Source organism: Neofelis nebulosa, chromosome 5 (genome assembly GCF_028018385.1).
Source record: "Neofelis nebulosa isolate mNeoNeb1 chromosome 5, mNeoNeb1.pri, whole genome shotgun sequence".
Lineage (NCBI taxonomy): Eukaryota > Metazoa > Chordata > Mammalia > Carnivora > Felidae > Neofelis > Neofelis nebulosa.
This window is the reverse complement of record NC_080786.1, coordinates 159556913-159571411: the sequence shown is the minus strand read 5'-3', so window position 1 is coordinate 159571411 and position 14499 is coordinate 159556913. Positions and strand designations below refer to the sequence as shown.

Here is a 14499-nt window from a genome sequence, read left to right as displayed (position 1 = left end):
ATCTCATATATCTCCTTTTGTGACTTATTAGTTGTACCTCTTTGCTTTATATTTTCAGTGTTTGCCCTGAGGCTTACAGTGTAAATCTTAACTGATACTATCTATTTGCAAATAATATGATACTGCTGTATGGATAATGTAATCACCTCAGAATAATATAATTCCACGTCCCTTCCATCCTTTGTGCTATTGTTTTCATACATTCTACATATGCCATAAACACCACAGTGCAACACTATTATTTTTCTTTAAGTAGTCAATCATGTTTTAAGTAAATTAAAATCATTAAATTTTTATCATCTACAGCATTGTTTATTCTTTCATGGAGATCCATATTTCTGTCTAATATCATTTTTCTTCAGCTTGAAGAACCTTTTTTAATATTTATTGTAGCTCAGGGGCGCCTAGGTGGCTCTGTCGGTTAAGCGTCTCACTTCGGTTCAGGTCATGATATCACAGTTCATGAGTTCGAGCCCCATGTCGGGCTCTGTGCTGCCAGCTCTCTGCCCCTCTCTCTCTGCCCCTCCCCCACTCACACTCTGTCTCTCTCTCTCTCCTTCAAAAATAAATAAACATTAAACAAATTTTAATATTTATTGTAGCTCAAATCTTCTGTAAACATTCTTTGAGTTTTTGTTTGTCTGAAAATGTCTTTACTTTGCCTTCATTTTTAAAGGATCTTTTCCTCAGTCATGGAATTCTGGGTTAAAAATTCCTTCTTTCAGTACATTAAAGATGTCATCCCATTGCGTCTTGGCTGGCATTTTTTCTGATGAGAAGTGAGCATTCATTGTATCTTAATTCATCTGTATGAAATGGGTCTTTTTTCTCCGGCTCTCTCCATCACTGGTTTTCAGCAATGTAATTACAATGTACCTTGGTCTGTGTGTGCATACAGAAAAGGAGAGAGCACATACACATAGATGTGTGTTAATGTAGGTTTGTGAGTGTGTGTGTGTGTGTGTGTGTGTGTGTAGGCTCAATTCTTTTTTTTTTTTTTTTTTTATATTTTTTTTCAACGTTTTTTATTTTTTTATTTTTGGGACAGAGAGAGACAGAGCATGAACGGGGGAGGGGGCAGAGAGAGAGGGAGACACAGAATCGGAAGCAGGCTCCAGGCTCCGAGCCATCAGCCCAGAGCCTGACGCGGGGCTCGAACTCACGGACCGCGAGATCGTGACCTGGCTGAAGTCGGACGCTTAACCGACTGCGCCACCCAGGCGCCCCTGTAGGCTCAATTCTTAATAATTTCCTAAATGGAGTTTCAGCCATTTCAGTGTTAATTGTGGTATAGATTTCCTAATTTAAAAAATTGCATATGGATGCAAATATGTCAGGCTACCAGAAAGTGGGGAGGAATGGCCAGTCCCCAGCTCCTGGTGCTTTGAGGGCCACCAGGTCTAACATGTGCACAGTATGAAGTGGCCTCATCCATCCCCTGGGCCCACTGGCCAGGAGGGCAGAGCCTCCGTGGCGTTTTATGCATGGGCAGAACCTGAAACTGTGGAACAAAGGTTTCTGCCTCCAAACACGAGGAACGTGGGCCAGATAGTGTCTGGCACACCATTGGGGCTCTGTGGGTGATACAAGCGACAGTGCAGAGAAAGGCAGAGAATAATGGCTTCTCTCTCCCCTCCAAGTCCTAAACCACAGCCTCCAGAAGGAGCCAAGTCCAACCCTTCTAAACGGCACCGGGACCGCCTGAATCAAGAGCTGACCAAACTGACCAACTTGCTGCCCTTCCCTGAGGATGTGCGGGCCCGGCTTGACAAGCTCTCCATCCTCAGGCTGATTGTGGGCTACCTAAAGGTGAAGAGCTACTTTGCAGGTAAGTGGCAGCCGTGGTTTCCAAAATAAGCTATGAGAGGAGCCTGTGCACACAAGCACTTGGAGTTAACCTTCTGTCCGGGCAAAGGCTGCACCATGGTGTTTGGTCTCAGGCAGAGGAAGAAGGCAGCATGCTCAGCACAGGTGCAAAAGGTGAACCAGAATGCAAGCGCATAAGTGGATGCCCAACCTGATGTGTAAATTCTGGGCTCCACACCATCTCTCAGGCTGTCCATGGAAGGAGATGAACACAGGTCCCAGCCTGGCTGTGTTTTGCACCAGGCTCAGAGACTGGCATATGTAGAAATCCCTAGCTGATGGCCTGAATTCTTTCCTTCCGTTAATTTGTCATTTCTTGGGATAAGCCCAAGTGCTCCTCCACCTTGCAAAACTTTGGTTTAGAACAACCATTTTTATGAAACTAGGATATGAATTGAGATATTTCTTATTATCTTCTGGAGCACTTATTCTCCTAAAGTTCTTTACCATGTAATGGGCACAGTCTACTCTTCCATGTCCTGCCTGCTAATTCACTGTGTCATTGCTGAAAGGTAGTTTTAACCCATTCCTGCAAGTGGAACTTTTACTCAGTAAATCCAGAGATGCAACTGAGCACAGGTGAGCTTGTGGCCGCCAGTTTCTCCTGGAGGAGGAAAGTGTGTCCCTTCTTAACTGGTAACATGCAGTCCAGGAAGACAGACAGGAAGACTCTGGGCCTGGATAACATGTAACAAATTGTTACAGCAGCTCAAAATAGAAATTAAAAAATTAGTTGGATCTAGTCGACATTGAAAATACATTGAGAATTATGAAACTGCCCAAAATGCAGTGAAAACTTTAGAGGAGCAGCAGCTATTTAATCGCATATAACATTAACGTGGAATAGCCATGTAACGGTCAAACACATTTGAGGTGCTGGCCAGGGGTCTGGGGTCAGAGGGCCAGGATGACTGCTGAACAGATACAGGGTTTTCTTTTGGGGTGTTGACAGTATTTTGGATCTCGATGGAGGTGGAGGTTGCACAACATTGTGAATGTGCTCAATGCCACAGGGCTGCTCAGTTTAAAATGGTTAATTTTATACTTTATGAATCCTACAGGGGCTGAAATCCTTTGAGGGAAGGGAAGCATAGGCCCTTCAAAGTCCTCTCATTACCCAGAGCCTTGCCTTGAATAGCCTTGCCTCTGTTTCCAGGCTGCCTGCCTAGAGCTGTGCCTGGGCCTTCTCTCCTCCAGATGCCTCTGGTTTGTGCCATGAGTACAGGGGCTGTGCTGCAGGCCACTGACAGTGGTGGAGACCTTAGACCCTCTGACCTGGGTCTGGTTTCCCCCAAGGATGGCCCAAAGGAAAGAGGCACATATGTGCCCCTGGGATGCTCTGGAGAGCTGCTGTCTTTACTAGTTGTGTGTTGTGAACTGCTTTCACATGGGAACACCTTGATCCTCAGCCAGTCTAAAACCTGGTCTGTTCAGAGCTGTGGATCTCAGTCCTGTCTCTCCCACCACTTTTGTACACTCCTCCTCTGGGTCTCTCCTCTGAATGGATGAATGACTTACAAGGCTGTTTCTCATGTAGGCAGGAGTAGGGACAGCCTGGGTGAGAGGCACAGCTACCTCAAGAGCCAGCCTAAGGAAAAGAGTCCCCATTCCTTTTGGACCCTCAAACAGGCAGGAAGGCTGGACCCACAGGATCCACACACACAACGGCTTTGTTGAGGACCCACTACTGTCCACAGGATCCTAGCCTCCCCAAGCCATAGAACCCACTGAGCTGCCATATCAAGGTCCCAGCTTCCTCCTGCCATGGCCTAAGACCGAGGCTAGGGTTTTCCCTATCCCTGCCTACTTCCGCATTCAACAGGACAGGTGCCATGTGTCAAAAGTTTCATAACTAAGCAGTTAACCCACATTCATCTGCTATATGCTCTTCAAATCCAGATGCCCGGTTCTCCCTTTCTTTGTGACTCAGCATTATATAATTTTCATATTATGTAATTCATAAAAAATGATTGTCATCTATTGAGCATCCTCTATGAGCCATGCTTTTTGTCCAGGTATCTCATCTGAGTCTGTGAGGCACTGTCATCATCTATCTGCCAGTACTGATAGAAAAGTGAGGCTCAGAGAACTCAAGGATTTTTAAGGTGGCACAGCAGAGAGAGAGAGCCAGGTCTGAACCTGCTCTCACTGCACTAGGCAGTCTCTGTTGCCATGAAAATGAGGTAATTTGAAATCACAAACTCAAGCTAGGGAGAACTGGATGGCCCATCACTTGGGTCTTAGACCAGCTGGGGCCCACTGTAGAGTAAGAAGATAAAGAGACTTTGCTGGAGACCTGGAGATGGGGGCGGGGGCAGGGGGGGGTGGCGCGGGGGAAGCACATAGTCACATGTCCCAAAGAGACAACTGGCTGAATGAGAACCCACTGTTCACACTCCTGTGGGAACTTGGGGGAGAGCCTGGCTGGGACTGTTCTGCCGATGGAGGAGCACATTAGCACTCAGCTTGCAGGGAGGTGCAGGAGCCTGAGAAAACATGGAATGCCTCTGTAGAGTGGTGCAGAACTGGAGGTGTGAGGGCATTCTAGATCCCCACCAGCCTGGGCCTGGCCCAAATGCCTCATTCTTCACAGAAGAATGTCTTATTTCTAGGCTATCTCTATGTGGGGCTGCTCTTGGGTTGAATTCGTTCCCCAGCACCAGCCCCCTTCCCACACTTTAATCTTCCCCAGACAACCAGCTACGTCTCTAGCATGCAGGCCACTCCAGTGGTCCCGGGCCAGAGACAGAGGCAGGAGTGCCCTGGTTTCCACAGGGTTCTCTGATGAACCCTGTGATGAGCTTGTTTTTAAAACAACTTGCAGACCGCTCTGTACAAATGACTTTCCTCTGATTTCGAGCAGCCTCGACTTTTCACAGCTGCTCTGTCTTAGATGTTGGCTTGAACAAGCATGAGCAGCTCCAGTAGCCCTTGGGTTTCTTTCCAGGAATCATGACCAGATCACTTAATGGGCACTTCTGAGGCTGTAAGATGCTTTCCTTTTTTCCCCCCTCTTTATTTCAGAGCTGTCATGTATTTTTTTTTTATTTCTTCCAAATTTTTATTTAGATTCTAGTTTGTTAACATATAGTGTAATATTGGTTTCCAGAGTATAATTTAGTGATGTATCACTGACCTATAACACCCAGTGCTCATCAGAAGAAATGCCCTCCTTAATACCCATCACCCATTTAGCCCATCCCCCCACCCTCCCTCCATCAACCCTCAGTTTGTTTCCTGTTAAGACGGTTTCCTCAAACACAAGCTATACCAACAAGATTATTACATATTTGTTTTCAATGCCACCTTTGTCTTCCTCAGCCATCCTAAAGGACAGCATTGCAGACTGCTCAGGTGACCCACCCATGAATCCAGGAAGAAGTGAGCATACCTCTCCACAGGTCAATGTAGAACTGTTTTCTGAAGGGGACTTGCTTCTTCAGGTACTGTATGATATTTTCCAACTCTATTCCCTGTCAGTGGTTATAATTATAACAGAACCAGGCCTCAGAGTTTTCCAGAAAAATTTTGTTTCAACTCTTATTGAATTTATCTTTAATTGCCATGAACAGTTTCTGGTTGAATAGAGTATTCTATATCTCTTTTTCCCATTTTTTGGATGATTCTATAACTATTGTGCCATGTGGGTGGGAGTCACACATGAGACATTCAGTACATTTACATTTAAATCATTCCATTTTTCTAAAAACGCACAATTAAGAGGGTGAAATAGTAGACCAGCTAAAATTTAACAGAGAAAATCATGGAAAGACACAATTTGGAAGGGCCACAGGGTCAGAAAAGTCTCAAAATCTACCAAAACCTTGCCCTTGTAATGTCCAACTGCAACTGGGCCATCATCTAGAACAATAGAGCAACCCATTAACAATTAGTGAAGGCTAACAGCTTGAAGTTTAGTGGTGAGATCAGGGAAGGAGATAATAAACCGCAAAGGTAAACACCAGTTGTCACTATCTGCTGATCAGGAAGACTATGTACATACCCAAGGCTATGCCTTATGGGGAATGAGATTAGAGGCTGCCGGGGGTGAGGGAATTAGACTTCACTGAACTAATCCATCCAGATCATTAAATAAACAAGCAAACAAGAGAGGTGGAGATCATTATCCAGTTAGTATATTACCTAAAGATGTAGTTCTCAACAATAAATCATGAGACATGTAAAGAAACAGGAAAGTGTGACTCATGTAGAGAACTAAAAGAGGGAATAGAAACTGCCCTTGAGTGACCCAGATGTTGAATATACCAGATAAAACTTCTAAGTGGTTTTTATAAATATGCTCAAAGAATGAAAGGAAATAATTTTTAAAATTAAAGGAAGATGACAAAGTCTCATCAAATATAAAATATCCATGAAGTGAGATATAAAAGGAACTACATGGAAATTCTAGAGTTGAAAAATATAATAACTGAAATGAAAAATTCACTAGAGGGACCAATAGTATACTTGAGCTGGTAGAAGAATCATGGCAGGATTTGAAGATAGATAGAGATTATGCAGTCTGCAGCACACACATGCACACGCACATACATACACATACACACACACACACACACACACACACACACACACGATATGAACAGAGACTCTAAGACATATGGGATACCATTAAATGCACACCAATATACATATACTGGGGGTACCAGACAGAAAGAAGAGAGGAAAAGGAGCAGATTGAATATTCAACAAAATGATGACTTAACACTTCACAAATTTGATGAAAACCATTACTGTACACACCAAAGAAGCTCAAAAATATCTAAGTAGAATAAATTCAAAGAGATACACACCTGGACACATCATAGTCAAAATATTGAAATGAAGACAAGAGAAAATCAAACACCAAGAGAAAAATGATTCATCATGTACAAGAGAACCCCCCACAAGATTAACAACTGACTTGTGATCAGAAACCATGAAGGCCAGAAGACAGTGCAGTGACATAAAGTGCTGAAAGAGAAAAAGAAAAAAAAACCCACACATTTCCACCAAGAATCCTATATCAGCAAAACTATATTTCAAAATGAAGGTGAACTAAATATTCCCAGATAAACCAAAACTCAAGGAATTTGCTATCAGCGGACTCACCTTTTGATAAATACTGAAGGATCTTTTTCAGCCTGAAGGTAAGTGATATCCAACAGCAATTGATCCACGTGAGAAACAACAGCACTGATAAGGCAATTATCAGCAATTATAAAAGGCAAAATAATGTTTCTTCTTTCTTCTATATAGTTATTTTAAAAAGCAGTTTCCTGGGGAAACAAACAAGTATATAAATTGTGTTGAGCCTATAACACACAGAAATGCAACATAGTTTACAATAACAACAATACAGAAGGCAAGTGAGAGAAAATGGGAGAAAACTTGTGCTGAAGTAAGGAAATGACATCAGATGTGAACTCAAATACACAAAAATTGAAAAGAACCAGAAATGGTAACAAGAAGTTTAATAAAGTAATTCTCCTTAAACATATATGTGCTCTCCTTTCTTCTTTCAGCTGATTTAAAATGCATTAAATTAGGGCGCCTGAGTGGCTCAATTGGTTAAGTGTCCGACTTCAGCTCAGGTCATGATCTCCGTGTTCATGGGTTTGAGCCCCATGTCGAGCACAGTGCTGACAGCTCAGAGCCTGGAGCCAGCTTGGATTCTGTGTCTCCCTCTCTGCCCTTCCCCAGCTCTGTCTCTGTCTCTGTCTCTGTCTGTCTCTCTCTCTCTCTGCCTGTCTCTCTCTCTCTCTGCCTGTCTGTCTCTCTCTCTCTCTCTTTCCCTGTCTCTCAAAAATAAATAAACATTAAAAAATAAAATGCATTAAATGTTAAAGTAATAAAATAACACTGTATTACAGATTTGTATCATATAAAGTTATAATATACATTAAAATATAGCAAAAAGGGAAGAAGGTAATAGAGATATATAGGAGTAAATTTCTATATCTCATTGGAATTAAGTTAGCATAAAATGAAGTATATTCTGATAATTTGTTATGTATATGCAAGCCACAGAGCAACCATTTTTTAACAAACTCAAAAAATACAAAAATATTACATTAAATAAATGAAATGCTATACTAAGATAAAAACTTATAGTAAAAGAGGAACAAAAGAAATATGAGACACAGAAAACAAAAAGCAAAACAGCAAATGTAAATCCCATGATATCAATAATAATCTTCAATGTAAATGATTAAACAATCCAATAAAAAGTCAGTGACTATCTGGCTGTATTTCTTATAATCCCTCCCATATGTCTTCAAGAGATACACTTTAGATTCAGAGATGTAAATAGATACAAAGCAAAGGTGGAAAAAAATATACTATACAAACAACAACCATAAGAGACCTGGTGTGACTACATTAATATGAGACAAAATAGACTTTAACACAAGAAAAATTATTGGAAATAAATAAATAAATATTTATTTATTTATTTACTTATTTACTTTTATTTTTTAGAGAGTGCAGAAGAGAGGGTCAGAGAGAGAGAATCTTTTTTTAAGGTTTTTCTTAATGTTTATTTATTTTTGAAAGACAGAGACAGAGCATGAGCAGGGAAGTGGCAGAGAGAGAGAGAGACACAGAATCTGAAGCAGGCTCCAGGCTCTGTCAGTGCAGAGCCTGATGTGGGGCACAAACCCACAAGCTGTGAGACCATGACCTGAGCTGAACTAGGCGCCCTGAGAGAGAGAATCTTAATCAGGCTACATGCTTAGCATAGAGTCTAATGTGTAGCTCAATCCCACAACCCTGGGATTATGACCTGAGCCGAAGTCAAGAGTCAATTAGATGCTCAACCAACTGAGCCACCCAGTTGCTCTGGTAAATAGATATTATATAATAATTAAAGGGCCAATCTATTCCAAAGATATAACAACTATTAATATATATGCACCTAACAATTGAGCCCCAAAATACATAAAGTAAAAACTGGTATAATCAAAGGGATAAATAATTCAAAAATAGTAGTTACTGACTTTAATACCCAACTTGCAATAATAAACACAAACAACTAGATAGAAGACTAACAAGGATGTTGAACACTTAAGCCATACTATAAACCAACTAGATGTAACAAACAGTATAGAACACTCAACCAAACAACAGGACAATACACATTCTACTCAAACATGGAATATTTTCCAGATTAGACCATATTCCACCATTAAACATGCCTCGATAAATTTAAAAGAGTTAAAATCATACAAAATATGTTCTCTAATTTGGAACAAAAATAGATACATAGATCAATGGAACAGAATTCAGACCCCAGGAGAAAACCCACAATTATATGGTCAATTAATCTATGAAAAAGGAGGCAAGAATATACAATGGGGGAAAGACAATCTTTTTTTTTTTTTTTTTTTTAATTTTTTTTTTTCAACGTTTTTTATTTATTTTTGGGACAGAGAGAGACAGAGCATGAACGGGGGAGGGGCAGAGAGAGAGAGGGAGACACAGAATCGGAAACAGGCTCCAGGCTCCGAGCCATCAGCCCAGAGCCTGACGCGGGGCTCGAACTCACGGACCGCGAGATCGTGACCTGGCTGAAGTCGGACGCTTAACCGACTGCGCCACCCAGGCGCCCCAAGACAATCTTTTCAATAAACCGTTCTGGGAAAACTGGACACCTACCTGTAGAAGAATTAAATTGGACCACTTCTGACACCATACACAATAATAAACTGAAAACTAATTAAAGGCCTAAATGTGAGACCATAAACCATAAAAATCCTTGAAGAGAATACAGGCAGTAATTTCTCAGATATTGGCCATTATAGTATTTTTCTTGTCTTTTTTTTTTTTTTTTAATTTTAGAGTGAGTAAGGGACAGGGGCAGAGGGGGAGAGAGAGAATCTTAAGCAGGCTCCAGGCTCAGCACAGAGCCCAAAATGGGGCCTAATACCACAAACCTAGGATCATGACTAGAGCAAAAATCAAGAGTCAGACACGCAACTGACTGAGCCACTCAAGCATCCCCATGGTAAAATTTTTCAAGAAATGTCTCCTAAGGCAAAGGAAGCAAAAACAAAAATAAATTATTTGGACTATACAAAATAAAAAGCTTTGGCACATTAAAGGGAGCCATCAACAAAAAGACAACTTACTGGATGGGAAAAGATATTTGCAAATGATGTCTCTGATATCTAAAGAACATACACAACTCCAAAAAGCAAACAATCCAATTTAAAAAATGGGCAGAGGATCTGAACAGACCTTTTTCCAAAGAAGACATACAAATGGCCAACAGACACAAGAAAAGATGCTAAATATCACTAACCATCAGGGGAATGCAAACCAAAACTACAATGAGATATCACCTGCCAGAATGGATAAAATTTTTAAAAAACCAGAATGGATAAAATTTTTAAAAAAGGAAAGAAAGAAACAACAAGTGTTGACAAAGATGTGGAGAAAAAAAGTACCCCTCCTGCACTGTTGGTGGGAAGGTATATTGGTCTAGCCACTGCAGAAAACAATATGAAGTTTCCTCAAAAAATTAAAAATAGAAATACCATATCATCCAATAATTCCACCATAGGATATTTTCCCAAAGAAAACAAAAACACTAACTCGAAAAGATATATTCATCCCTATGTTTATTGCAGCACTATTTACAACAGCCAAGATATGGAAGCAACCTAAGGGTCTATCAATAGACAAATGGATAAGGAAATTGTGGTGTATATATACAATGGAATATTACACAGCCATAAAAAAGGATGATGAGATTGTGCCATCTGAATCAACATGGATGGACCTAGAATGTGTAATGTTATGTGAAACAAGTCAGACTAAGAAAGACAAATACCATATGATTCCACTTAAAAGTGTAATCTTAAAAAGCACAGGGGTGTCTGGGTGGCTCAGTCGGTTAACTGTCCGACTCTCAATTTCGGCTTAGGCCATGATCTCATGGTTCATGGGATTGAGCTCCACATTGCACTCTGCACTGACAGCACAGAGCCTGCTTGGGATTCTTTCTCTCCCTCTCTCTCTCTGCCCCTCCCTTGCTCTCTCGCTCTCTCTTTCTCTCAAAATAAATAAACATTTAAGAAAAGAAAAAGGAAACAGAAACAAATGAATAAACAAACAAAAAGCAGAATCAGACCTATACATACATACAACAAATTGAGGGTTACCAGAGTGGAGGGGGTTGGGCAGTTGGGCAAAATGGGTAAAGGGGAGAGAGAAATATAGGTTTTCAGCTATGGAATGCATAATTGACAGGAATGAAAGGCACATTATAAGGAAAAAATACATATATAATAAAATAAAATTTTATATAATCGATACATCTTTTTAATTTCTAGCAGTTGAAAGCACTAGGGGAAAAAGTTCTCCTACTATATTGGACTTAAATTAGAAATCAATAACAAAAGGACTATTTAAAAATATTTACAAAGTACACACTTTCCTAAACAACCAATGAGTCAAAGAAGAAATCACAAGAGAAATTAGAAAATACTTTCAGATGAATGAAAACAAAAGTAATACAACAAAACTTAATCAAATGCTCTTAAGGCAGTTCTTTGAGGAACATTTATAGCTATAAATGCCTATATCAAAAAAATAAAGATCTCAAATGAATAATCTCACTTTCCACCTTCAGAAATTGTAAAAAGAAGAGCAAACTACAACGAAAGCATGCAGTGGAAGGAAGTAATAAAGACTGGAATGGAAATAAATGGAGGATAGAAAAACAATACAGAAATCCCATGGAACAGTTATTTGAAAAGATAAACAAAATTAACAAACCTTTACTTAGATCAAGGGGGGGGGGGGGAAGGACAAAATTCAAATTACTGAAATTAGGAATATAAAAGGAGACCTCATTACAGATTGTATAGAAATACAAAGGATTATAAGGAAATACTAGAGCAACTGTGTTCCAACAAACTAGAAAACTTATATGAAATGGACAAGTTCTTAGCGAGTCACAAACTAAACAAAACAGAAAATCTGAATAAAACTATAACATGTAAAGAGATCATATTAGTAAATCTAAAATATTCCATACAGAGCATCTCAGGTTCAGGTGGCATCATGGTGATTTTTACTAAAGATTTAAAGAAAAATTAACACTATTCTTTCACAACCTCTTCTAAAAAAAAAGCAAAAATAGAAGGAGCATTTCTTTACAAGAAAGAAGACTTTACAAGAAAAGAAAACCACAGGGCAATATGTTTTGGGAATATGGATGCAAAAATCCTCAACATAATACTAGTAAAGTGAATCTAACCAACATACAAAAAAAGATTATACTCCCGAATCAAGTGAGATTTGCCCAAGAACTTCAAAGTTGGTTTAACATGTGCAAATCTAGTAATAAAATACACCATATTAATAGAATACAGGACAAAAACCACATGATAACCTCAGCTGATGGAGAAAAGGCATTACGAAAAATCTGATACTCTTTCATGTAACAAAAATCTGATACTCTTTCATTAAAACAGTGCTTTCTCTACCTGATATAGGACAACTACAAAAAAGCCAAAGTAAACATCACACTTAAAGTTGCAGACTAAAAGGTACCTGGGTGGCTCAATCGGTTTAACAACCAACTTCGGCTCCAGTCATGAACCCATGATTCATGAGATCAAGCCCCACATCAGGCTAGCTGCTGTCAGTGCAGAGCCTGCTTTGGATCCCCTGTGCTCCTCTCTCTGCCCCTCCCCTGCCCCTACCCCTGCTCGTGCTCTTTCTCTCTCAAACATAAACAAACATTAAAAAATAAATAAAGTTGCAGATTAAAGATGTTGTCTAAGATCAGGGAAAAAACAAGTTATGTTTTTTTCTCCCATTTCTACTCAACATTGTACTGGAGGTTCTAGGGAAATTAGGCAAGAAAAGGAAATTAAAGTCATCCCTACAGAAAAAGAAAAAGTAAAGCTACCTCAATTTGCAGATGACATCATGTTGTATGAGAAAAACCTAGGGAATCCAGTACAAAGCTAATAAAACTAAAAGCAAGTTCAGAAAGTTTGCAGAAGAGATCAATATAAAATAAATTGGGGGGGGGGCGCTAAGATGATGGTGTAGTAGGAGGACCCTAGGCTTGCCTCCTCCCTTGAATGCTAACTGTCATTCTGAATACTCTAGAAATCAACCTAGAATTGATAGAACAAACTGCACAACTAGAGGGAGAGAAGAGGCAACTCTGAGGAAGGTAGGAAGTGTGGAGATGTGGTTTGGGGGAGAAACAGACAGTGGTTGCTGCAGAGGGAAAGGATCCCTGGTCACAGAGAAAAGCTAGAGAGAGTGGAGCACACGTGGATAAGCACAAGAACACTTCCCCAAAGCCATTGGCGAGGGGAAATGAGTGGGGATGCATTTTGTGTCTTTGCAACCAGCGGGGCTCAAAAGACTGGAGTTTCAGAGGTCCCCAGGCTTTGCTGGGATAGAGATCTGAGGCCGCTGCCCTACTCCTCGGAGAAGGCAGGCAAGCAACCCTGGGGCAGCCTGCCCAATCTGAGGATCACCTAAGTGGCATAGGAAGAGACTCTTCATTCTTTTTGGAGTGCATCTGTGAGAAGTGCCATTGCCTCTCTGGGGACAAAAGAACCTGTGGTTGCCATTTCCCTCCCCACCTCTCAGCATAGGCTCAGAGACACCTGCTAAGGCCAACTAACCAGGAGGCTGGCTGCTTAGGCTGCTTGCTTCAAACTCCACACCCCTGCACTGTGGCACGACTTCCTTTCTGGGTCAAACCTGCATCAGTCTCAGCGCAGCAAGCTCAGCCCCCAAAGAAGCAGCACAGGTCCCAGCCACACTAGGTCCCTGAAGCTTGGAAGTTTAAAAGTTAGCTGGCCTGGCTGGGATAGAGCCTAAGGTATGCTGCACTGCTCCAGGCAGGAAAGTGACTGAGAGAGTGTGTGAATACAGTGATCTGAAAAATGCCTGTGATCGCCTGAGGGGAATTTATTCGCTCATCTGAAAGTGCTTCTCTGACAGCAGTGAGAACAAACTCCCCTCTCCAGAGACAGAGGAATGGGCTGGCACCATTTCCTTCCCCCATACACCAGCATAAACCAACTTCAGTAAACAGCACAGCACCAACACTTGCTGCCTAGCCTGCTTACACCAAGTACCACCTGCCCTTACCTCTGCTGGTACTGCTTTTCTCTGGCAAGTGTGCCTAGCGACCAGTGCAGTAGGCCCCTCCCTTAGAAGACCAGCACGAACCTTCACATACACCATGTCTACCAACCAGAGAGTTATGCGAACTTCAGTTCTAGTGGAAATAGCATCAGGTCTCTTTTAACAAGCAGACTAGAGCACACCTAGTAAAGATTCACGGCACTCTGGTTAAGGTACAAACACTGTCCACTGTAGGCAAGAAGAAACTGCAGATGACTGACAGGAGGAATACAGCAGCCAAAACACAGCAGCACCCAGAGTGCACCCAGCACACACCAGAGACACTTCCTGAAACACCACGTCCCGGAAACTATATGACCTCTTCTTCATAAAGCCATTACTCTCAGAAGCAGGAAACATAACAGACTTTCCTAACACAAAGAAGAAGACAGAGACCTAGACAAAATGTCAAGATGGAGGAATTCATTCCAAAAGAAACAAAAAATGGTCACAGCCAGGGATCTAATCAAA

The 14499-nt window shown here is 41.1% G+C and overlaps 1 protein-coding gene across 1 annotated transcript in view; it reads left to right on the top strand.

Annotated features, from left to right (window-relative positions):
- Positions 1 to 14499, top strand: part of LOC131513223 (aryl hydrocarbon receptor-like) — a 64591-nt gene that overhangs the window by 9678 nt on the left and 40414 nt on the right. The window contains exons 3-4 of the mRNA XM_058732556.1: positions 1641 to 1828; positions 5188 to 5309. Of these exons, the coding sequence (XP_058588539.1) occupies positions 1641 to 1828; positions 5188 to 5309 (310 nt within the window). The remainder of the gene's footprint in view (positions 1 to 1640; positions 1829 to 5187; positions 5310 to 14499) is intronic.